The sequence below is a fragment of the Cinclus cinclus genome, chromosome 23 (genome assembly GCF_963662255.1).
Source record: "Cinclus cinclus chromosome 23, bCinCin1.1, whole genome shotgun sequence".
Lineage (NCBI taxonomy): Eukaryota > Metazoa > Chordata > Aves > Passeriformes > Cinclidae > Cinclus > Cinclus cinclus.
In genome coordinates this window covers 2,463,476-2,488,078 of record NC_085068.1, presented here as the reverse complement: position 1 = coordinate 2,488,078, position 24,603 = coordinate 2,463,476, and the positions used below count along the sequence as shown (strand labels likewise).

The following is a 24,603-nucleotide window of genomic DNA, read 5'->3' as shown; positions in this document are numbered from 1 at the left end:
GCCAGAACTTTGGCAGTCTCTGCTGCTGCTGAGAGGCCTCGGCAGCAGTAGGAAGTGAGAAATTACAAAGGAAATGTCCTGAGCACCATAAAAACACAAATGTATTTTTAAAAGGGTGATGGTGTATATTAGAGCATGCTCTTATGTCACCTCCTCAGTGTGGCTGCCAGGCTGGAGCTGTGTGGAATTATTCAGCTTTGTTACAGCATGTTCTTCATTATGATTTCAGATCTGGTTTATTGTCTTACTCTTTGTCCTCCTGCCTGAGATCCCTCCTCTGTACTAATGTGTTTATCAGCTCTGTGTTCTGGGGATTAAAAAAACAACAAAAACAAACCAAGAAAACACCAGAAAAAAGAACTGAGAATTCAGGGTAAGAGAAGAAGGAAAGGTGAGAGAGAGAAGGGGGAAATACAGGTATATGTAGAAAGATATGGGTTCTTCTCATGCTGCTTAAAGGAGAAGGAGAGCCTTGAAAATCACCTCAAGTCTTGTGTTCTGGATTTTATTTCGAAGCTCTTGGGTTGTTTGGCCTCTGAAGTGAGTCCTGCCAAAGCCTCCTGGTGCTGGTAGTGCCCTTCAGGACCTGTGGGATTTATTACTGGATATTTTATCTTGCCTAAGATTCACGTTCTGAAGGGGAGGTGAAGGAATAAGAGTTTGAGGTGGGAAGAGGAGAAAAAGGGTTTGGAAACCTCAGGATAAGGAGGCCAGTCCCATTCCTAGTGGGGAGGGTGACACTTTCAAGTCATGTTTGATGGCAGCTTGCAAAGAGCTTTTATTTATTACAAATATTTGCTTAACACTGCCTTGGGTGCAGGTTGCAGGGCATGGAGGATTTTTCCTAAAGTCCTCATGTAGGCAAATCCTTCATCTTAGCAAGTTATTAAGACACTGCTGAAGGCTGGGATAAGATTTTTTTTTGGTAGTATTTTATTCATTTTTTTTAATTTCAAGTTTTTTTCTATTAAACTTGATCCAGGCGTGCTGGTGCCTATCTCCTGCTGTTTTATTACATTTGATTAACCGAGGAGCACGAGGCAATTTCCAAGTTTCCCCAAACAATGGCTGGATTTTGCTGCGATTATCCTGTGACTCAGCCACAATCACTCTTGCCTTGTGTTGGGAACTCCCTTGTAAACAGCCCAGCTCCAGTTTGCTGCTGCAGCTCTGCCCTGTCCTGTGCTGGCAGTAATGATGGGGCTGAGCTGTCCGGAGGGATCACACGGCTCTGCTCTGTTCCTCCCCTTTGTCTCCCCGGGCTCTCTGAAGCTGCTTTTGACCTTCCCTACAAGTTTCTCACATTAGCATTTGCACCAGAAGAATTGCAGATGATGAATAGTGTGGGCCATGTGATGCCTTATAAGTACATATTATATTATTAACTTTTATATGAATTTTAATATTAAAGTGAATGCTATGTGTTTAATGTTGGAAAACTTTGCTGTATGGATATAGTTTCTTTTAGTTCTGATATAAACAAAACTTAGAAATAGTTGTGTGATAAATATATGTTTTTCTTGGACTACAACATGGTGATGTAAAAAGCTTTTTTTTTCATGTAACTAACCCAGAGAATGGTAAAAAAGATAATGAGGAAATTCTTCACATTCTTGGATTATCCTATCTGGATGAAGACAAGGGTGAGGAACCAGAACTCCAGGGAAGGAATTTATTGATCAGGGAGTGTTCAACAGGAATGGAGCCACAAAAAAACCCCTGATTTACAGATTGGGGGGGAGGGTGATTTTGAATAATGCATGCAGATCTATGAATATGCAACACGTTGATGCATTTAAAGAAGTGTTTGTGGAGTTAGGGTGTGCTCTTGGCTGAATGTCCAGCATCCAGCCATTATAACCTTTTGCTTTATTGTCTTTGTCTCCTATTTGGTTTTTTTGTTTTTGTTTTTTTTTAATTAAACCTTTTACAATTTACCAGGAAAGTGAACCTTGTTTTTCACACCTTAGGATTCAGCTTTTCTGTTTTCCAGATCCTGGACTGCTTTAGAGTATAACTCTCAAACTCCGTGGTCTGTCAGCTGCTGCTCTCCCGTTTTATTCAGACAAAACAATTCCTCTCTAGGCCTGAAACTCAAGAACGCCTTATTGTCTCAGCATCCCAAAAGTACAGACAAAATGAATTGTGGGGGAGCAAACAGGGGGTAAATTACTTTATTACCTGAAGCTGTAATTGGAGGATTAACCCCTGATATGCAAATAGACCAGATTTATAATTAGTGGAAAAACTCGTGACCATCTTGGGTGTAGCCCTGGAGACTTCTGACTGCCCAAGGAGTGTCTGTGGAAGGCCTTGAATAAATACCCAATTTTATTATCTTCATCTTGTCTAGCCTCTGTTCTAGGCAGCCATCCCAAGGCATCACATGAGTGAAATAGGATTTAAAAGCACTGGATGGGCTCCTTTTTCCTATCCTGCTCTTGCAGGGTTGACCAAAAAAAACCAAAAACAACAAAACAAACAAACAACCCCCCCCCCAAAAAAAACCCCAACAAAACAAACTCCTTCAAGATGTCCAACTTCTTTTTGTTGGTTCAGGGCTGCCTGGGCCTGGCTGCCAGACCCTCATAATGAAATTTAACCTCCTGCATCCCATAGATGGGGAGATAAACACAGAGCACTTTCTCAGGAGCAGAGAAAAACTGGATTTGGGACTTTCACAGGAAGTTTAAAAAAATATTGACTTAGATCACTACTTTCTTCAGGCTCAGTATCTCTGTTCTTTGCTCTTTGCTGAAGTTTTATAGGAGTCCAGGATCTTTTGTAGTTTTCATTATTCTAAAGCATGTGCTGCTGTGTTTTGGTAGTATTTTCTTCAAAGACCATGGTCATCAGTGAGTTTATTCAGCTGAATGTTCCCAGCAGTTTTTTTGTTGTGGTTGTTGTTTTTTGTTTTTTTTTTTTTTTTTTTTAGATTTACCTGTGCCACAGTGTTGGGACAACAAAACACCTGAATGCACAACACATGAATCCCATAAATTTCCAGCTTGTCAACAGGCAGAACTGTAAAATAAATGTAAATAAATGCGTGTGCATGAGGGGCTGTGGTTAATGCAGGAGGTTTGTAGAACTTCTGTTTGCTGGAGGTTCCCTTCCATGGGAATTGAGGATTTGATAATTAACTCATAGCCAGCAGCCCTGCCAGCAGTGTAATCCTGTGCTTTTCTTTCACATTACCTGTTTCCAAAGGAGTACTTGCTTTATTTGCAGTTGTGACAACACTTGTACAGGAGTGGGATGTTCTGTGGGGCTGTTCCCTGAGCTGTGCCCAGCCTTGTCTTCCCAGGCCTGGAGAGCATTCCCTGGATCCCTCACGAGCACAGGAGATCAGGATTTGGTACTGTGCAGAGAGGAGAGTGGAGATGCTGTCTGGGAGGAAACAGTTTGATCAGAGTAGAGCTAAAAACAAGAGTGTGCTACAGACACTGCTGGAGCTCTGGAAAAATGGGATTTCTTCTCAGTTTTAGTTGAGTTCTGTGGAACTTCCCCTCTTCCTTCCATGGCAGGGGTTGGAATAAAGCAGTCTTTAAAATCCCATCCAACCCAAACCATTCTCCCTTCGCTCTTTTTTCTCCAGTTGTGCCAGTCCATGAGTTCCCCGCAGCACCCTGAGACCCCTCAGAGGTAAAATAAGAACAGCAGCACAGGAAAAAGCCTTGGAAATATGGTGCCATCCTCACAAATTGAAACCAGGATGTGCCCAGTTTAAATTTGCTTTTTGCTGTTAATAAAAGTCTATATAGAGAAGGGAAAAAATAATTGGCTAATTCAGTTCTTTGGCACCTCACTTGTCCTTGGTGTGGCTCTGGTGGCTCCAAGGCTGTCTCAAAGAAACAAGGGCCGGTCTCAGAAATTGGAAGTTTAAAGTTCATCATCATATTTCCTTTTTTATTTTACTTCCTAGCCTCTTCTCTGTGCTGCATGTTTTCCTCTTCCCCGCTTATGTTTTTGTCCAGCATTACCATTTGTGTTTTTCTGATTGTGGACTTGTTTGTCCTTGTTCTCTTGGCTGCTTTTCCATGATTTCCCAGAGATTTCCCTGTCCCCCAAAGCAAAGGTCCAGACCTTTCTTGGCTGCTGTTTCCCACAGGGTTCTTTTGTTGGGAGCAGTTCTGGGTTGCTGCAGTCCCAGGCAATGGCTGGGAATGGGAGGCAGGGCTGGGCAAATCCCTCTCCCCTTCCCCAGGGGCTGCTCTGCCTCCCCAAAAACTGCATTTCAGCTGTCAAAAACTGCAGCAGATCCCCACTGCAGAATTATTTGTTCGTGCTTAAGAGCTGTGCATTTGTTCAGGGGTTGTAAACACTGTCAGCAAGATTTTGACAGGAGTGAAAAATGAATTTAAGTTGCTAGTGCGGAGGGAAATAAAACCAGCTTTGGCTCTGCCTGCAGCCTGCCAGGGGTAAAACAGAGGGAAGAAATCATTCCCTGTGAGGCCCTGGCACAGGTTCCCAGAGAAGCTGAGGATTCCCTGGATGTGTTCAAGGCCAGGTTGGATATTGGGGCTTGGAGCAGCCTGGGATAGTTTGCCATAGTTTGCCCATGGCAAAGGGGTTGGAACCGAATCAGTTCTAGGATCCCTCCCAACCCAAACCATCCTGGGATTCTGTGAAATCCAATCCTGTGAAATCCAGCTTGGTCTGTTACTTCTTTTGGTTTTGGTGCTGGGACCAAATCTGAAAATTTGCAGAGGAAGAGACAGAAAGCAGAGTTTAGTTCACATTCTGTCTCTGTTATCATAACACAAATTACAGCCTAAGCCTTTCTCCACACCTGGTGGTGTCTTATCAGCCAGAGCAGTTTATAACTAACCCCAAAGCCTTTCTCTGCAGGAAACGTTGTGTTCCTGCCATGGCACAACGGTGGGAGGTGTGATAAAATGTACTTTTAATTGCACTCCAATTTCTCGAGTATGGATACTTTATTTATAAAGACTGCACAGGCAGAGGCCTTTTGTGGTTTTGCTCCTCGAGCTGAAGCAGCTCTGATTTCCTGAGCTCAGGAGCAGCAGAAGGGCCAGGCTGCAGTGGAGGGATTATGTGAGCTTCCATGGAACTTTGGGAAGGAATTAACTAAGGAATTAATGTCCATGACCAGGTTCTCCTCAGGAGCATGTACTCCTGGCCATCGTGGGTGGGAGTTGTAACTTTGGACACTTTTCATGTGTTTAACCTGGTAAACAATGTTTAAAATCATTTACAACTGTGGTATAGGCACATCAGTGATAATCAGGCTGGGTTCTCTTGCCTTCAGCCTGATCTTTCTCTCCAGGAGAATAAGAAATGGGATTAGGGAAGGGAACAGTGGGCAGCAGAAAGAAGCTGAGCTGTAGAAATCTTCTCTGGACTTTTCCGTCCGGATTTCCTGTACTTGCAGAAGTTCTGGATTCTCCTGTGGAATGACTTTGAAACCAGGGCAGTGATTAGATTTTGCTTCACTTGACTGGGTGTGAGACTGAAAAAACTTCACGTCCACAATCAGCAGGTCTGTGCAAGGCCAGGGCATCTTGTGGGGGCTTCCTTTGTTGCATCAAACACACTGAGAACACCTCAGAGCAGCTTCACCTGCCGTGCTGGGCCTGTTCTGTAGGAGTTTCCTGTCCTTGTGAATGGATTCCTGTGCAAGGGGCTGGGCAGGCACAACAGAGGCATCCTGAGCTTCTCCCAGATTCAAAAGGCAGCTTTAGCAGTGCCCTTTCAGAGCAGTGTGGTGGCAGGAAGAAATCACACAGGAGCTCTGCAGCTTGCAGGGTGTCTGAGGCTGCCCTGGGAGCTGCACAGTTCCTGCAGATCCTCCTGCTCTGTTGAGAGCCCCATAATTTTCCCTCGGAAGGAATGCAGGCACGGCTGCTGCTTTGACTTGATGTTGTTGACCTGTAGTGTCATTAAACCCAGGTTTTGTTTGAACAGCCCATGTGGGCAGCGAGGAGACACAAAGGAACCTGCAGATGATTTTTATTGTGGTTCCAGTAACAGGCTGGAGCATCTTCCTTGCTGGGTGTAATCAGGGGGTGTAATTAGGCAATGTTTTCCTGTAGAGTAAGTCCTTTTAGCAATTTTCTTCACAAGGAATTGCTGTTCAAAGGTCTGCTTAGTGCTTTAAGTAGAGCCCAGGTCTAAAATAAGGCTTTAATATTAAACCTCTCCTTTATGGTGAAACAGCTGACACGAGCAGTGCGAAGGGGGCAGGTTCTGCTCTGCAGAGATTTGATGTCTCACCACGGAGGCTCAGGGATGAATTCCCTCATGGCTCTGATGCTTGAGAATTTTGATTTTTGACAAAGAGCTTCTGTGCAGAGGGTGTTGCAACAGGCACAAACACAACTTCATTCAAGTGCTGCATCCTCTGTTCCAGCCAGGCTCTAATGGAATCAGCCCTTCCCATTAAATTAATATGTTTTCCGTGGAGCCCATCAAGTAACATTTAATTTGGTTTGATGAAGCTGGGCATGTGGGAACCAAAATGATCAGCGCTTGGGATAATCAGGAAGAGTCCCTGTGTTGTACAGCATCTTAAAAAAGCTCATTTAGACAGAGGTAGCAATTGGTCGATGCAATTTTATGTCTAATTTAGTGCAAAACTAAGACTGGAAGGAGAATTATCTCTCAGGCAAGGATTCCAAAATCAGAGAGAATGGTGAATTGTTCATTTGTTTTGGAGTTTTCTTTTTTTTGTTTTCTCTTTTGTTTTCTTTAACAAGACCCAGGAGGTTGTGGTTGCCCTGTGCCTGGAAGTGTCCCAGGGAGGTTGGATGGGGTTTGGAGCACGCTGTGGTAGTGGAAGGTGTCCCTGCTCATGGCAGGGGGTGGGATGGGATGAGCTTTAAACTCCTTCCAACCCAAACCACTTTGGGATTCCATGGAAAGTAAAGAAGGCTTCATAGAGGTTTTTTTTTTTTAGTTTTTTTTTGGGTTTTTTTAATTAAATCCATCTTGCCTGGTTCAGATGTTTGGAACCACTGGAGCTGTTCATGGAGGGGGTTTGGTGGAGGGAGTGGTTTGGTGAGGGGGCAGAGGTGGCTCTTCCATGGCAGACAAAATGCTTAAATAGATCCTGGCGCTGCAGCTGAAGTTTGGTGTCACAAGGGCTTCTCTGAATCTGTCCAGAGGGTCTGGAACACAATCCTTTCTCATTCCAGAAAGCAAAATCCCTGCCCAGATTCCTGCCTTGGCTAATTACAGGATTAAATTGTGGATCCTTTAGTGTGGGCAGCCAGGATTGTTCATCTGAGGGGCTGCTGCGTCCATGGCGGTGCAGTCAGAGCTCAGCACGTGGAGTTCCACCCTGTGCTGCTGCTGGGATGAGTGGTGTTGGGATGGCATTTGGGGATGGCATTTGTGGCCATGTCCTGCACCCCCAGGCCAGGGCTCAGCAACTCCAGAGTGTGAGCACCAAGAGGGATGTGCCCAGCACATGGTGGGGTGCCATGGTGCCATTGTGGGCACAGCCTCGTGCTCAGGGCTCTGTGAGTGCCACACAGGCACTGGAGCAGCCCAGCCCTGCTGGGAGGAAGTTTGGGAGCACAAGGCCTGTCCTGGGACCAGGGCACGGTCTCGGGGTGCTCCGAGTTTTGGTACCTGGCTTCGGTCCCACAGGAGAGCAGGGCTGGGAGCAGCTGGTGCCACCCTGGGGTGCTGTGCAGGTATATCCAATGGTTCTGTTCCCTGGGGTGCTGGCAGTGCAGGGGGTTTGTGTGCTTGGAGTTGCCAGTTCCTGTCTCCATGAGCTTTTTATGGTTACTGCTCAAACCAATGCTTCAGTTTCCTGTTGTGGACTTCAACCTGATACCTCTGGACTGCTCCCTTCCCCTTCCCCTTCCCCTTCCCCTTCCCCTTCCCCTTCCCCTTCCCCTTCCCCTTCCCCTTCCCCTTCCCTTTGTCATTAAGTATGGCTTGATGAATGTTTTATTCCTTGAGGGAGGGATATTTTTAATGAAAGAATAATCCAGTTGATACCATCAGGCATCATTAACCATCAGTTGCTGTTTTTGCTCTGTGCCTTTCTGCCTTGAGCAAAAACATTCTTAGCCCAGCATGTTTGTACCTGGTGCCTCCTGTGAGCACGTTGTTGGTTGGTTAAATCAAACCAGACATCTAAAATCCTTCCAAAAGGCAATTATTGAACAGCTTTCAGCAGGGCAAACTTGTCTAAAACTGACTTGCTGTTCCAAAGGGGTTTTTGTGAATCTGCTGCCCTTCCCTGGTGTGTATTCCTGAACTGGATGGGATACTGGGGCAGGAGAAAGGAAGGGGATCCCGTTCCTTGAGAGTGATTTTAAGGCAGTGGCAAACTGGTTTGGGACTTGTGTCAGCACAGAGCTTGGTGTAATTCCATGAAGACGGAGGCTGGAAAACCTGGAGAAGCTTTTAAGGGCTCTTACCCCGAGGTGTCTCCATCTCTTTTTTGGGAGCTGGTGGCTGCTCTTCCAATTTCCGAGGGAGCAGAGTTCTCGGTGTGACTCAGCTTTACAAGAGCACTGCTTTAAGCAATGCTAATCCTGGCTGCTCCACTGTTTTGTTTGCCCGATATCCTTCCCAGAGAGCCAGGCGACCTTTGTTCTCCTCTCAGACGAGAGGCAGGGCTGAGTCGGGGCCGAAGGAATGACAGAATGCTCCTGGAATGTGATGTGTCACATCTGGGAAAAAAGGGCTTCAGAAAAGTCAGACTTCCCATTTTATTTGCTGGCCGATGGAACTGACATGTCCTTGGAAGGTGGGAAACAAGGAAAAAAAAAAAAAAGCCTGGCTAGGTTTGAAATTCATGTTGCTGATCTTTTTTTAGAAGAAATAACTAAAAATGTAAAAAAAAGTCCAAAGTCTGGGAGCTTTGCGTGGCAACGTTTCTGAGTCAGAAAAAGGATTTTTGGATGCAGCTGGAAACCATCACAATTGTTGTATGCAAGCCAAGAAATAAAATGTGTTTGGGGAGCAGCTGCTGAGTTCATACCCTGCTGCAAGGATGGGAAGGCTGCTGGTTTTCCAGCCATTTCCCCTTTGGGTATTGCAGAATTGTAGAATTGTGGAATATCCTGGGCTGGAAGGGACCCCCAGGGGTCAGGGAGCTCCTGCTCCCCTCCTGTGGTTGTTCTGCTGTGCAGAGCTGGTTCCTCTCCAGATGCTTCCCTCTCCCTCCCTTGGGATGAAGGAACTCCTGGAGCTCCTGAGCCCTTCTGTGAACATTTTGGGCTGCATCCCCTGGTTGTGTCTGCCAGGGAGCAGAGGAGCATCCACAGCCTCCTGGGATTACAATCTGTGGAAGAATTCTCTGACTTCACATGGTAACTGAGGAGAAAAATACTGATTAATAGAAATGACTGGGAGAATAATTGAGTGTGGTGAATAATAAAGGCGGCAGAGCCATAATTAGCATCCTCTCAGTGCCTTGACTCCTGGATTTTGGGAATGTGCAGCAGCACAGCTGCCAAGGTCCCTTTAAAGTCGGGTGTGTGGCAGCAAACACAGGATGATCACAGGAATGAGCAATCTTCTTATTGTCTCACTTCCCTGGAAACTGAAATGCAGAATTAATCCTCCACTCCATTGTCATCCCCTACCTTCCTGCCGGGCTCCTTCTCCCCTTCTCTTCCAATATTCTCCCGAGGTTTAAGTGTGAGGGGAAAGTAAGATTGGCATTTTGAGCTGTTAAATGAGGTTAATCAGCTTGGTGGTGGGTGGGAGGAACGTGCTCTGGGGTTAAGAATTTGATATTAATGGTTAGCAGGACCCTTCTCGCCAGACCTGTGAAAATTCTCTTCAGTCAGGCAGGAACTTTAAAACAATCTGTTTAAAAACTGGTTAAAAATCACCTAATGGTTTTATTGTTGTTGTAATTAAGAAAAACACAGGGATTGTGGGAGGGTGTGTGGAAGGTGGCACCTTTTCCCCTTCTCCTGAAGACAGTGGTCTGGGTTTGCTGGGTGGCAATTAGGGCTGTAAATCTCTGCAAAAGGCACAAAGCAAAGAAATGGAGCTGCTGGGATTCCTGCAGGATGAGGAAGGTTGGTCTGGGCAGACTTGGGATGTGTAATTCTGGCAGCTGATCTGCTGGGGAGCAACTTGAATCCTTTCTCCTGGCTTTTGGCAGAGTCAGGGAAAATACACAGATGATGTTTTCCAAAAATACCTCCCTACCTCTGCAGAAGGCACAGGGAACAGTGAGGAGGCAAAAATTCACAGGAGGGCTGGATGCAGCCAGGATCACTCCTCACAAGAGTTAAAACCTTGAGAAGCAGCAGATCAATTTTTGCAGTGTCTGCTCGACTCCCATCCACAACTGGCAGCAGAAGCAGGAGGGATGATTGCCCTGTAACAGGAGAAGCAGCTCACACATTGCCAATATAATTGCCCGCTTTAATTAATTTCACCTTCTTGCCTCTGATATTAGAATGTGAAAGTCAGAGTTGCTATTTATATCAATGCACATGTAATTAGTACAAAACCCACCCAGGGCATGGAAATCCGAGCTGAAACGTTTGGTGACAAATGCAAATTCCAGCCTAAATATTTTCCTGTGCTTGGCAGTGAATCGATGCTGGTGAAAAGATGCACAACAAGTCCTCCTGCACAAATCCAGCTCTCTCAGGCTGCTGTGCTGGATATTCCTACCCCAGAGCAGCAGGGAAGAGCAGATGAGGTGGGAATGTCCTCGGAGCTGCAGCCTGCACTGTGTCCTTCCCTGCCCAAACATTCCCTCTGGTCCTTTCCTGAGGTTGGATCCCAGGTTGGTCCTTTCTGTTTGGATCCCAGAAACCTGGGATTTTTGAGCTTTCTGTGCTTTCTGACACTGACCCCCTGGAGAACACTGCTCTTGACCTGAGGCCTTGGAGAAGGCTTCCAAATTTGGGTGACGGAGTTATAGCCACGGGTGTGTAGTTAAATAGAAATTGTGATTTCACATGGTGAAGGGTTCGGAATTTGAGGTTTTTAGAATATAGTAATAGGTATGGGACAAGATGGAGGATTTGGGGTGTTGTTTCTTTCTGTCTTCTTCCTTCTTCTTCATGATTTCTGGTAGTAGTTTTTTGTTGGAGAGTTAATGCTGCACTGTGGGTCACAGAGGTTTGGTTACTGGGTCAGAAGTATAAATAATATAGGTGTTAATTCTCTACTGGACTGTTTAGCTTTAAAAAAACCTTGTAACTAGCTCATTTCACTTCCATTTTGCTCACTTTTAGCTGGTAGCTAGGAGTGTTGCAGAGCTCTCTGCACTTTAGATAAGATTTAATAAACAACCAAACCCAAACATGAGAAAATTAGTCTCCTTTTAATCCTAACTCTGAGTGAAGACAGAAGAAAATGAAGACAAGCCACTAATTAAGTAGTGCAGATAATACCTTTACACTTTCATGGTGGGATTAACTCTGTGGAGGCAGAGCTGTGTCCAGGGGCACAGTGCTGCTGTGGGCATCAAATCAGCCTTCACGGGGTCATCCTGCACTCCAGCCATCACCACGTGCTCCATGCCTTGGGAAATGGGATGAATCTGTGCCTTTTGCTGGGTTTAACCACTGTATTTCCTTTGATTCCATGGATTTCTGGCCCCATAGTTCCTGTTGAACTTGAGAAGTGTTGAAGTAGCAACAGAAATGGTAGTGATGGCATGTGGAGAGTCTATTCACAGGATTCTTTTTGATTTGTGGTATCCAAAGTTTCTTTTCCAGGAGTGTAATTCCTGTTGTCCCAACAGATCAGGCAGGTCTGGGGTGGCACTGGTGCCTGTTCAAAGAGGGGCACACACTTGGCTTTAGCTCTCCCCCCAGACTCAAACCATGTCCATATCCATGGACGTGTATCATCATTCTTCCAGAATCTTTCCACTTAATATTGTCAGATTCTGGTGTTTGCTGTAAAGGGTTTCAGTGCTTAAAAACAGGATTTTTTTTAAGCACTTAAAAAATAATTGTAGGACCCCAGAATGATTTGGGTTGGAAGCCGCCTTCAAGTCATCTTGTCTTTTCCTTGGCACATACCAGGCTGCTCAGAGCCCCACTAATGACCTCAGACAGCTGTAAGGTTTAATTAAACAGGTTTAGCTCTGTCTCCTTCCCTGCCATGCTCAGCACTGAGTGTGGCCACCCAGACAAGTCCCCAAGTGCTCTCCTGGAAATTGGGCTGGGAAGTGACTGGGGTATAGAGATGATGGAGGATTTGGACACAGAAGGTACAGAAAATATGGATTGCTTGGGTTGAACTGGGAAATTCTAAGAGTTTTGATTGACATAACTTCCCTGATTCTTTCTGGACCAAAAACTTCCCACCTTATTTGCAGCCAAATATCAAAAGAACTGAAAGAGGGGAAAATTAGGTTAGAAATGAGGAAGGAATTGTTCCCTGTGAGGGTGGGGCCTGGCCCAAGGTGCCCAGAAGAGCTGAGGCTGACCCTGGAGATGTCCAAGGGCAGGCTGGAACAACATGGGGTAGTGGAAGGTGTCCCTGTCCATGGCAGGGGCTGGAATGCGATCTTTGAGGTCCCTCCCAAGCTCTGTGATTCCCTGATTGTGTTGTGTGTGAGAGCAGCAGGAATGCTGATCCAAATAAAAGTGGAGACAGCTTTTCTTCCCTCACAGACTCACTGTTCGGGTTTGAGGGAGACCATCTGCTCTGCATTTCCAATAACTGTCATCCTCCCACAGCTATCAGAACACTTGTGACTGAGGGGGAAAAAAACTTTATAATTAACACTTTGCACATCTTGTCTTTCAGATGGGAAGAGGAGCTGACGAGAAGGATGAGCCTGGAATCTATGGTGGAAACCTTGCGAGAGGTGAGGTTTGAGCACTGAAAGGTGCAGGGGTTTTCTGCACCTTTTGTCATGCTGGTCAGCATTTTATTTGTGTTTTAATTAAAAATCTGCCTGCTGGCTAGAGCAGCTGTGCTGCTGTAGGGGACTGTGCTAATGTTGGGAAGCTGGAGAAGGAAACCATTAAGTTTGTAACAAAGTTTGTGACAAAGTGGGAGGAGAAAATGGAAGTTATGATGGAGGATAACAATTAAATTTCACTAAAGAATTAAATTCCATTCCAGCCCTCTTTTTCCTAGTGCCTTTTGCCAGCCTGCTCAGGCTGAGTGAGGAGCTTTGCAGGGCTCTCCCCTCTAACCTCCCGGGTGTTTTGCCTTGCAGGAGGCACAGGAAGCAGAAGCTCTCCAGGAGGAGCTGAATGAGAAGATTGAGAGGCTGAAAGCAGAACTGGTGGTCTTTAAGGGTCTGATGAGTGATGTAAGTACAGAGGGCCCTCTGTGGGTCTGTGTGTCCTGCACATGGCTTCATCCACGGCCAGGTGATTAGCGAGTGCTGCTGTGTAATTAGTGATGGCTGCTGGGATCTAATGCATCAGACAGATTCCCCCTTCCCTGCTTCCTGTCTGGTCTGTGTGGAGATGCATTAACTGCTGCTTACCCCATAACCAGGACTCTGCCCTCCCCTCCCTTCCCCACAGCTGCTGGGCAGCACTCAGATCTGGGAAAAAAAGAGTTGGAAAACTCCCAGATTGGGCTGCAGGTTCAGCTCTGTGCAGCTCCAGGAACTGCTCTCATGGGGACTTTGCCTGGAGTCATGCAAGAAAATCCTGTTCCTAAAGGAACATGTTGTATGGAATCATGGAATGGTTTGTGTTGGAAGGAGCTTAAATATCATCATGTTCTACCTCCTGCCATGGCAGGGACACCTTCCACTATCCCAGGCTGCTCCAGACCCTGTCCAGCCTGGCCTTGGACATTGCCAGGCATGGAGCAGCCACAGCTTGTCTGGGCACCCTGTGCCAGGGTCTGTGCCAGGATCTCCCCATCTTCACAGGGAGGAGCAAGTGTTTCCCATTTTCCTTAATGAAACTCTGAAAAGATGAATCCAGTAATAGTGGTTCAGGTATTGGCTTTGCTTCCAGGGCTTTTAACCTCATGGCTTGAAAAAAAAAAAAAAAAAAGAAAAAAAAGTCTTGTTTTCTCAGGAATTAATTTCCTCATGTCTCATTAGACACCAAGTTCTCTTCAAAGCCAGAGGATCTTCTAGGCCCTGACTGGATAAAATGCTTTTTAAAAGTGAGAGCATGCAGATATCTGGAAAGATAAGCCAGGTGAACATTAAGGTGCCTTTCTCAGTAAGTCTGAGGCAGTGCTGAAGCCACTTGTCTGAGGAATAAACCCTGTTACGCTGATTTATTCCATAATAAATGCAACAACAGCTTTCTCCTGACTTCACATAAACCTGCAGAACCCGCTCCCAGATGTCAAATCCATTCTCTCAGGGCCACTAGATCTGCTCATGGGAAATTTGGCAATTAGCTGTGTGTCCTTCTGGTGGTTAATCGAGGGTGGCTGTGCTTGGTTAGAGCCTGGGAGGGAGAGGCTGCTTGGGCTGACTTCATTTCACCCGTGTGTGTAGAAAGGGAGGTGCTGCTGAAGGCAAACATCCTTCTGGGCTCAGGGAAAGTGCTCTGGGCTCTGCAGCCTTCAGGGGATGAGGGAACCTGAGGAAAGCACTGGCAGTGTTTGTTTGGAGCTTCACTGGGCAAATATTTAGAAGAGAGAAGTGCAAAATGTTGGCACGTGGCTCTTTCCTTCCAGATAAGAATCACCAGTTCAGTGGGTAGGATTGTGTTGAGTGTGTCAGTGGTGAGAGATTTTTCCTCTGTGTGTCTGGACAACACAAATCTCCAAAGGTGGTTCACAGGCCCTGGAGCAGACTAATAATTTAAAACAAACAGAAAAAAAAGGTGGGAAAAAGCAAAGCAAACCTACAAAAAGCTCAAAATTTTCCTCTTAGAAAGGGGATTTGATGTTTAAGGATGGTCTGCAAAGGGTTTTTCCACTTTTATGTCCCAGATGGAAGCACTACTTAGGAGTGGGACTGTCCAGGAGAGCAAGTCTCGACTAGGTTGGAAAATATGCTTTGGGGTTTTTTTTAATGTTTCTTCCTTCATAAGGAGCCAGATGTTCTGTCTGAGTGGGAGTATCTCCTAGAAATTAGAGCTGCTACAAGGCAGTATTTTTCACACAGAAATTTCCATGCAGAACTTTTGCTGGGCTGCAAGCCAGGTTAGTGCCAGTGAGGAGTGTTCTTTGTGTCAAGGTTTTCATGGATCCCTTTGGATCCAGTCACGATTTGCTGGTTCCATGCTCTGTGTGCAGTCACTTTGGAGCCTGGATTCTGGTTTAACAGCAGCTTCTCCATGCAGGCACAGCTTTTGTGTCTGAAAGAGGGGAAGTGTTGCATCCTCACCAGGATTTACACTTCATTCTGCTCTTCACACGCTACACAGGGGGGTGTTCTCCATTTTTAAAGAGTTATTTATGGAATCCCAGAATGGTTTGGGATGGAAGGCACCTTCAGGACAATCCAATCCCACGCCTGCAATGGGTGGGGACTCCTTCCACTATCCCAGGGTGCTCCAAGCCCAGCTTGAGCACTTGCAGGGCTGGGGCAACCTCAGCTTCTCTGGGCATTCCATTGTCCTGCCCTATTCCTGGCCCAAAAGTTCCCCATTGCCCCACTGAGCAGTTTTGGGGTGGGTGCAGGGTTTTTTTTGGTGGCAAATCCCTCTGAGTTGAAAGATTGTTAGAATCAGGGGTGAGCTATGGAGTCCTGAGACTGCCCGTGCTCTGCCTGCCTGAGAGCAGGGTGTGGTGTTTAACACTGGTGTGGCCTGGGGTTCCAGAGATACTGTGGGGTATCTCTTCTTGCCTGAACTGTCTAATAATAGAAGATAATCCCTGCTGTCCTTCCTGCAGCCCATGACAGACCTGGACACAAAGATCCAAGAAAAGGCCATGAAGGTGGACATGGACATCTGCCGCCGAATCGATATCACGGCCAAGCTGTGCGATGTCGCGCAGCAGCGCAACTCGGAAGACGTTTCCAAGATTTTCCAGGTGATTAGGCCCTGAATTGTCCATAGGCTAGGGCAGGAGGGAGCAGTGATGAGCAGTGTGCTCTAGGTCATTTGCCTTTTCGTGAGCTCTCTCTCTGTAGCTGTATTTCCCCCGCTGTCTGTCAGTGTAGCTCAGCTGCAGGAGCTGCTGCAACACCAAGAGCACAAAGTGCAGAGAGTTTAACAAAAAAGGAGTCCCAGGATGATCTTTAAGCCATGCTGTGAGTCTGATGTTAGTCTGCACTGAATGCAGGGAAAAAACGCAGTGTTACAGGGTCTGGGTTTGTATAATTCCTCCCTCCTATTTGTTCCCTTCACAAGTGAGAGTTTTTAAGCTCATGGAACTGTCATCTGAATGTTCTTATTTCTGGCTCGAACTCCATAGCCAGAAATAACATTTCTGTGATGGTGAGCTCTGGCTGCTCCAGTTGCTTTCCTTTTGGAGCTCCTTGGAGCTGGAAGGAAAGTCCTTTAATTTGCTCCAAAAGCAAGCGGTGACAGCTCTGCCTGGATCAGGGCTGTCACTCCCAGTACAGCTGGTCTTGTCACAACTGCAATGTCAGCCCTGATTAATCCACCTTCCTTCTTCTTCCATCTAAAAGTATCTTGTTCAGGCTTTCCGTAAATCTGGTGGTTTTCTGTGGATAGTGATACCACACAGCGTGTTAAGTGCTGGCCAAAAACACTGTAAAAGGTCCTTGTGGTCTCTGCTGGTGAAGCTGCCGAAATGTTTGATGGTTTTTTCCCCTTGTGCTCCCCAAAAGACTTAAACCTCCTCAGGGGAGAATTATTTCTCTGGAAAGTTGAGCCATTGTATGGTGCCAGTGCTTCCTTCTTGTCTCTGAGGAGAATTGCTGAGGCTTTCTGCTCAGAGGTAACTGCAGAGCACACTCTTGGTCAGGCCTGCAGGGGTTAAAATGACCAGGAGAACAACACCTTGGAGAACAAGACCGACAGGATGGTCTGTGTGCCAAGAAGAGGGAAAACTGCTGTAGGTTGGGAGTGGATTGTGTTTGTCGTTCTGGCACCAGCTGGGAACATCCCCTGTGTTCCCAGCCCTCTGGGATCCTCTGGGATCTGGAAGTGTCCTGTGTGTTCCCAGCCCTCCGGGATCCTGTGGGATCTGTCCTGTGTGATCCCTCTGCACCCCTTGCAGGGTGTCCCTTGAGTTCGCTGAACTTCATTTCTTGGGGGCTGTCCAGGCTCTCCTGTGGCTCAGCCAACCTTTCTTGTGTCCTGAGGATTCTCAATCTGCTGCTGCTGTTGGGGTGTGGCTGGCCCTGGAGTAAAGGCTCTCTGGAAAGGTTTCCTGTCTGTTCCTTGCTGGGGTTCCATGCTGGGGGCCACACCTGTGGTGGTGGCAGGAGAGGGAGAGTTCTGTCACTGCTCTCTGGCTGGGCACTGCTGCCCCTTCTGCTTTTCCCTGGCTCATTCCAGCCTCTGCATGGCCTCTGGCAGGTCCCAGGCTGGGCCCAGTGAGCACATGAACATCCCCAGAGCTCTGGCAGCCTGCAGCTCGCTTTGCTCTTCCCAGCTGCTTCCCTGTGCTCCGTGTCCCCCGCTCCTCACAGCCCGAGCAGGGAGTCCCTGCATTTCCCAGGAGCTGCTGGGCAGCCACACCCACTCAGACCTAACTCTTGTCCTCTCCTCTCCTTCCACCCCAAATTCCCACTCCCCTCAGCTGAGCCCTGTAGTCACTGCTGCTCTCTCCACCCAAGGTGGCCTCCAAGAAGAAGGAGAGGAAGCTGACATCGGACGAGGAGCTGTCGGAGCAGGACGCTGACAACGGGAGGTTCTCGGACGACGAGGTCAGCTGCTCCCTCAACATCACGGATGAGATGAAGAGGATGTTCAACCAGCTGTGAGTATCCCTGGAAAACTGCTCCTGGCAGGCAGCCTGAGCCCCAAAATCTCTGAGCTAGCAGTGTGGCACGGGCCAGGAGGGTTGGGGGAAGTTCAAATAAAATGAATGGATTTCTGCTCCTCCCTCAAGTGGGAGGAATTACAGAGGATATAAAAATACAAACTAGTTTTGCTACTCTCTGTTGTTGCAAAAGAGGGAAAATGAAACGAAAAAGGGTCATAACCAGGAGTCTGTTCTGCATGTTGGGCTGAATATTTTTAGACTTTGCTGCTGGATAGAATTTGAATTGAAAGCTCAGCTTGAAGTGGACACAAACCTCTCAAGTTCTTTGGGATGTTTTTGAGTTGGGCTGTTGGCAAATGGGAGTGGTGGATCTGTCTGTAAGATCAGTGGACAGCAATTTATAGATGTCAGGAATATTTGTGTTGTCAGCTGTGCTGCAAAGTCCAGTCTCCCACATTGGAAGAATTGGAGTTTATTTTGTAAAGCTTTACCCCAAACCAAATTCCTCCCACAAAGGAAGTTTGTAGCAGCTCAGCAGGGACTCTCAGCACATGGGGCTGCTCTGAGCAGTTCATGGGGTGGCTGGAGGTGTACCCTGTGTCCTCTTCTCCCAGCAGGGCCAGGATGGGGGTGGCCACAGCCTGGTGAGGCTTTTGGGGTGCTCTGCTGTTCTCTTTGGCAGAGAGGAGCACCAGGCAGCACCATGGGTGTGACTGCAGCACCCCAGGGGGGGTGTGGGGTGTCCCCTGCAGTGACAGCAGTGCTCCCAGAGCTTTCCCATTCAGTGCAGGACAGGATCTGTGTGGGATGGTCTGGGAACCACTGGCTCCTCTTCTGCTGTCAGACACTGCCCAGAGTTCTGCTTCAGGGGGAGCCTTTCCTCCTTTCTGCCTGATTTCCCTGTGTGGGAGGGATGGTTTACCTGCTAGGTTGATCATGCATTTAGGTTTTAATTTTGTTCCCAAACCTGCCCTGTGACACCCAGTTGTTTTTGGTCCTGCTAATGAAATTCTTATCTCCTGGTCCTATTACCCATGGCACAAAGTGCTAGAGGAACCTTGCTCTATCAAGCTGGGGTGAAAGTTTTGGTGGCTCATTTGGGATGGGCTTGGGGTCTTTGTGAAGTAGAAAATAGTAGCTTAGAAATAGATGGAAGAGCCTGTGTCATTAACAGAAACAAACCAACTTGCATTTTAGCTGTGATGAACTTAATTTTTAAAAATTAAGTAGTAAAACATCCAAACTGCAGTGGATTTTGAGCATTGCGTGAGGTCAGCCCAGGAGCCTTTGTGCTCTCTGACCAGGATAGATCTTGCAAAAAGATAACGATTTGAAGCAGTGGAATTGCAGAAGGTACAATCATGAGTGTCCAGGTTTTTTAAATGACTTTTTACAGTGCTGCTGATCCAGACAAAGCTCCTGTCCCTTGCCAAACTTTGCAGCCTCCTGGGACATCATCGGGCTCCTTGCTGAGATGTTATCAGCTCAGAGGAAGTGAACTAAAGCCATAAACATGCATCAGCCTGGAATCCAGGCTGCTTAGGGAGCAAGTCTTTGTCAGGGCTCCTTAACCAGGATGAGGAACAGCTACTGCTCTGTGCTCTGCAACTTTCCCTTATTGCACAAGGTTTGAGATCGTGGTGTGAAAGGCTATTGCTGCCTGTGTGCTGTGCCCTCAGCGGCTGCAGCAGTGTTTGTGCTGCTCTGCACATCTCTGGGGCTCAGCCTTTTCATCCTTGTTCCTTTTAGACCTTGTTCCTTTGAGACCCCAGTGTGTTCCAAGGGCTGCAGGGGAGCCCTTGGCTGAACTCCCCCGTGAAATCAGCCTGGATTTGGGCCTTGTAACATCCCCCAAGCTGTGTTTGGGCTCCTTTGCCTGTGGAGGAAAGAGCAGCTCCAAACATTCCTGTGGTTTTGCAAACAGGGGAAGCTACTGTGCAGCTCCATCTGGAGGGCAGAGCCAGGCCTCGTGCTCCGAGCAGCAGCTCCAACAAGGATCTTTTATTCTGCTCTGGGGTGGCAGAGAGCCCAGAGAGAGGGGCTTGGGCAGTGGCACAGGCTGTTTGTAAAAGCTGTGAGGATTTCCAGCCGCTGCATTGTCCCCTGATTCAGCTCTCATAGCCCGTTTTTCTAGACAATTAATTAAAGGACAGAGGGAGTGGGGCTGGAGTGCTTTGGTTAATGCCAGTTCTGCTCTCTCAGCCGTGAGACTTTTGATTTTGATGACGACTGTGACAGTTTAACATGGGAGGAGAACGAGGAAACGCTGCTGCTTTGGGAAGACTTCACCAACTGCAATCCCTCCATTGACCTCCAAGGAGAGGTGAGTTCGTTCCCATTATTTTCTCCAACTCTTCTCTGCAGAAACTCTCCCTCAGCTTCTTTTTTGTAGCCATTTGTGCCTGTGGGTGTTTGACTGGTGATTTAGTTGCCACACAAACCGACTTTGATTTTAAAGTCTTCTTAGTGTTTTCTCCGTGTGGTTGTTCTTCACTCTGTGCAATCACTTTATTGGCCAAACTTTTATTTCCTTGGCTCCTTCAGACTGAATTTTTAAAGGTACTGAGTTAGAGGTGAAGGATCCAAGGTGTTCCAGGAGCATCAGGGAATCTGTCACCCTTTCTCTAAAGCTCTGGGCTGACAGGAAGGAGGTTTAGATTTGATATTAGGAAAAATTTCTTCCCTGTGGGGGTGGGCAGGCCCTGGTACAGGGTGCCCAGAGAAGCTGTGGCTGCTCCAACCCTGGAAGTTTCCAAGGCCAGGCTGGATAGAGTTGAGAGCAGCCTGGGACAGTGGAAGGTGTCACTGCCCATAGCAAGGGGTGCAATTAGGTGAAAACTCCTCAAGCTCCTTCCATCTCAAACCAGTCTGGGATTCCGTGATCTTCCACAGCACCTCACTTTGTCTGTGTTGTTCCTGTGCTCTGGGGAAGGTGTTGAACGGTGTAAATCCCATCCCAAGCAAACACCCTGTGGGTGCAGGACCACAGAAAGCCTCAGGGATCCTCTGGACCCATGAATGTTGTGCTTCCCTCTGCCCAGTCAGTGGGGATCTGCTGACAGTGGTGGGTCATGAACAGCTTCCTTTTAATCCCAGTTCCCTAAAATCCCAGGGAAAGGCAGCTAATCCAGCCACTCCTGAGCCTTCTTAAACCAGCCTGGAGAGGGCTGGGAATGGGCTGAGTACAGTCTGGGAATGGCTGGAATGGGCTGGGAATGAAAGAGAATGGTCTGGGAACAGGCTGGGAATGGGATGGGAATGATGGAATGGCTGGGAATGGAAATGATGGAATGGCTGGGAACAGCCTGGGAATGAGTGGGAGTAGCTGGGAATGATGGAATGGCAGGGATGTTCCCTGGCAATGACTGGGAATGGCAGGGATGTTCCCTGGCGATGTGTGGAGGTGGCTGGGAATGGCCATCCCTGCGTTACTGCATCCCTGAGCAGCCCAGCGGGCGGGAGGTGGGAAACAATCCTGCTGCCTCCCGGCCAGGGAAGATGCTGAGGCAGCAGCCCCGGGAATGTGTCTGGTGCTGCTGCCGGGGCGGGTTCGGGTTCGGGTTCCACCTCCCCGGGCCTGGATCACCCCTCCGCAGCTCTGGGAGCCGCTGGGGATTACTGGGAAGTGCTGGGGCTGCGGGAACCGCGCTGAGCTGGAGCACAGTGTCAGAGGGATAACTGCAGCACGGGAGTGGAGTGATAAGGAGGACAGGGAGAGTGGCAGGGTGATAACGAGCAGCCTCGCGCAGGAATTAATGACGGCTGATTTGCATACGCCGGGCGTGCCTGGCTAAGCGCAGCAATAGCGCCGTGCCCGGGCCCCGCGCGGGGAAACTCTAAAGATTTTAAGAAGCTTAAATCCTTCTAAATGAAAATTATACAAGGAAAGGGTAGATTTGGCTTGTAGATGGAGGTTCAGAATAAAGACTGCTCCGGCTGTGCCTGCTCTTTAACATGTGCTTTACATGCCTGAATCTTCCTTCCGTGGGTTTTATTTCTTTCAAGTTCTTACACGCTGCCCTCGCCACCTTCTTTTATGACCTTCCTCCTTAAAGCTCTTCTGCATATAAAAGGATCAGTGGGATGATTCTTGTAACTCCAGGCTGGATAGCCTGGTGTGGGTACCAGGAATGAGCCCTATAAATCTGCAGCAGACGTGGCCAAAGCGTGGAAACCCCATTAACACTCACTGGTGCAGTTGTGTAAAATCGAGAATAAATTTTTAATGGAACACAGAGGTGGTTGAAGACCTGAAAGAGGGAACAGTGGCACTGTGGTGCCTTTTTGGGCAGCACGAAGCAGCTCTTTGTGTTTGGGAGCCCAGACTGTGCTGTCAGTCCAAAGGAGGAGCTTTCCTTTGGGACAGCATTTGTTCCTGCTTTATCCAGCAGTGCAGGAATTCCAGTGGGAATCTGTGCCTGCACAGGAGGTGCTGGGGAGTGATGATATGTAAATGGAAAATGAGAATTCCAGTGCAAAGCTGTGAGTAGCAGTGTGGTCAATGCAGGGAAAATTAAAAGTTTCGTGGCTGGAGAGCAATTCCAGTCTGCCCTAGTGTGATCAGACTGTGAAAGGCTCAGGAAAATCTAGGGGCTTGGTGCTTTGGAATGCATCAGGTGCATGGGTTTAATTGCTGGAGCCTTGATCAGACCTCGCCTTTGTGTGTCCAGAGCTGTGGACATGGCACAGAAATGTGTTTTCCTGCTATTCCAGATTGAAGAAGAATATTCCTTGTCTGTGAAAGAATGTCTTTAAAAAAATCAGTGCATGAAGGAACACAATAACCTGCATTTCCAGGGGAGGTTAAGTAAAATCTTCAGTTCTCGCCTGAATTCCTTTGTTTCCTTGCTAATTCCTTGTGTCCTCCTTTCCCCTGCAGGAAGAAAACCTGGGAAACTTGATCCACGAAACAGAGTCTTTCTTCAAAACGAGAGACAAGGAATACCAGGAGACAATAGGGCAGATAGAGGTGAGGAAGGGGAATTGTTCCTGCTGGATGGACACAGCACAGTGTTGTGCTCTGGGGTGTCCCAGAGGGAAGCAGCAATGTCCATATATCCAAGAATGCAAAGGCATTTCCCTCTGGCGTGCCCTGGGGATTTCTCTAAATGCCATTCTCTGGGCTATTATTGCTCCATACTTCAGCACTGAGCATAAATCTGAGGCTGGTGGAGAGAGAACCTGCAAAACAAAGGGAATAAAACACACAGTTATTCATTTCCCCCCCTTTGTTCTGCATGTCCACCCTCACCCTGGGAAATGCTTCCCAGGATGTAGCCTCACAGGTTGCCAGAAACAGCAGCTGGAGCTTCTCAAAATCACTGTCATGCCTCAAACTGCTTGTCATGAATTACTGCCTGTTGACAAACAAGGTGCCAAGAGCAGGAAGAGCCCTCCAGGGCTGTTCAGAACCAGTGGGAGGCTCTGCCTGCCCTTCCTGGGCTGGTCAATGCATTGGCAATTAGGAGCAGTGAGGTGAAATGTGCACTGTGGGGCGATTGGCAAGGCTCTGGGCAGCTGAGACATCCCCGCCAGTGTGAGAAGTTCGGGGAAGCTGGGAATGCATCTCACCTGAAGCTGATTCTTTGCCCTTCTTTCCTCCAGCTGGAACTGGCCACAGCCAAGAGCGACATGAACCGGCACCTCCACGAGTACATGGAGATGTGCAGCATGAAACGGGGCCTGGACGTGCAGATGGAGACCTGCAGGAGGCTCATCAAGGGCTCAGCTGACAGGTAATGGGCTCCTCTGCTGCTCCAGAAGCTCCTTCCCTCCTGGTTCTGACACTTGGAGACACTACCTAGAACAGAGGCTGGACAGAGTGAGAGAAATAAAGTGAGTGTTTATTAAAAAGGCCTTCCAAGGATTCACTTTGGGCTGTACAGGAGCACAGCCTAGGCTACACCCAAGATGGATGAGAGGTCACAGGTTTTCAACACTTTTATAAGTTTGGTCCATTTGCATATTTGGGTTACTTGTCCAATTACTGCTTCAGGTAATGAAGTCACATTCTCCCAGTTTGCTCCCCCCCAGTTCACTGTTTTCACTTTTTGGGGCCTGAAGCTGCAGCGGTGTCCTTGGTTCCGGGGCTGGAAAAGGACTGTTTGTCTGACTGAACTGTGAAGACAACTTGCTAACACTTTATATGAAGTTCAGAGTTATATCCTAATACAGTGCAGAATCTGAAAAATACGAAAGCTAAAACTTAAGTCATCAGTTCCTGCCTGTTTGGCTAAAGACAACACTGTCACTTCATGGTTTTGTCCTTTGGAGAATTTGTCCCAGGACCAGCCCTGAAAGGAAACCTGCAGCAGAGTGTGGTGCAGTGGGTCCTGCACCTCATAGCAGCTCCAAGGGTTCAGCAGCTGCTCCTAAACACAGAGAGCTCCAGCTAGGGTGGACTTCCAGTCTTTAACATCTCAGATTTAGAACTCTTAAAACCCCAAATTAAATCTTGGCTCTGGACTTACATGAAGAAGTTGTTTTTTAATCTTCTCATATGCTAAGAACCTTATGCTGTGAGGGATTTCTCTTATCTCTTGCTCAACCCCAGTAGAACAAATGATAAACTTTCAATTTTCAGGGCTCTGGGTATTAGGGATGCTGAGAGTCTTTGCTCTTCATTTCCCCATCAGTAATGCTGGGACAGCCTCTGTGTTTGTGTAGGGGATGGGTGAGGTGGCACCTTGATTTACCACTGATATTTACTGTAAACCCAAAGTTTAATGCTGTTAAAGGGGTTTTTAAATAGCTTGGGGGAATGCCAATGTTCAACGTTAAAATCTTAAAATAGTTTTGGGAAGGGAAAGTGACTGTTTTCTTTTAACACTTTATTTTCTGCTGTCTGTCATTGAT

The 24,603-nt window shown here is 47.5% G+C and overlaps 1 protein-coding gene across 1 annotated transcript in view; it reads left to right on the top strand.

Annotated features, from left to right (window-relative positions):
• The window catches only part of IFFO2 (intermediate filament family orphan 2), a 38,751-nt gene that overhangs the window by 14,010 nt on the left and 138 nt on the right, over nucleotides 1-24,603 (top strand). Inside the window, exons 2-8 of the mRNA XM_062507678.1 lie at nucleotides 12,721-12,781; nucleotides 13,139-13,234; nucleotides 15,742-15,882; nucleotides 17,600-17,742; nucleotides 19,951-20,071; nucleotides 22,628-22,717; nucleotides 23,353-23,483. Of these exons, the coding sequence (XP_062363662.1) occupies nucleotides 12,721-12,781; nucleotides 13,139-13,234; nucleotides 15,742-15,882; nucleotides 17,600-17,742; nucleotides 19,951-20,071; nucleotides 22,628-22,717; nucleotides 23,353-23,483 (783 nt within the window). The remainder of the gene's footprint in view (nucleotides 1-12,720; nucleotides 12,782-13,138; nucleotides 13,235-15,741; nucleotides 15,883-17,599; nucleotides 17,743-19,950; nucleotides 20,072-22,627; nucleotides 22,718-23,352; nucleotides 23,484-24,603) is intronic.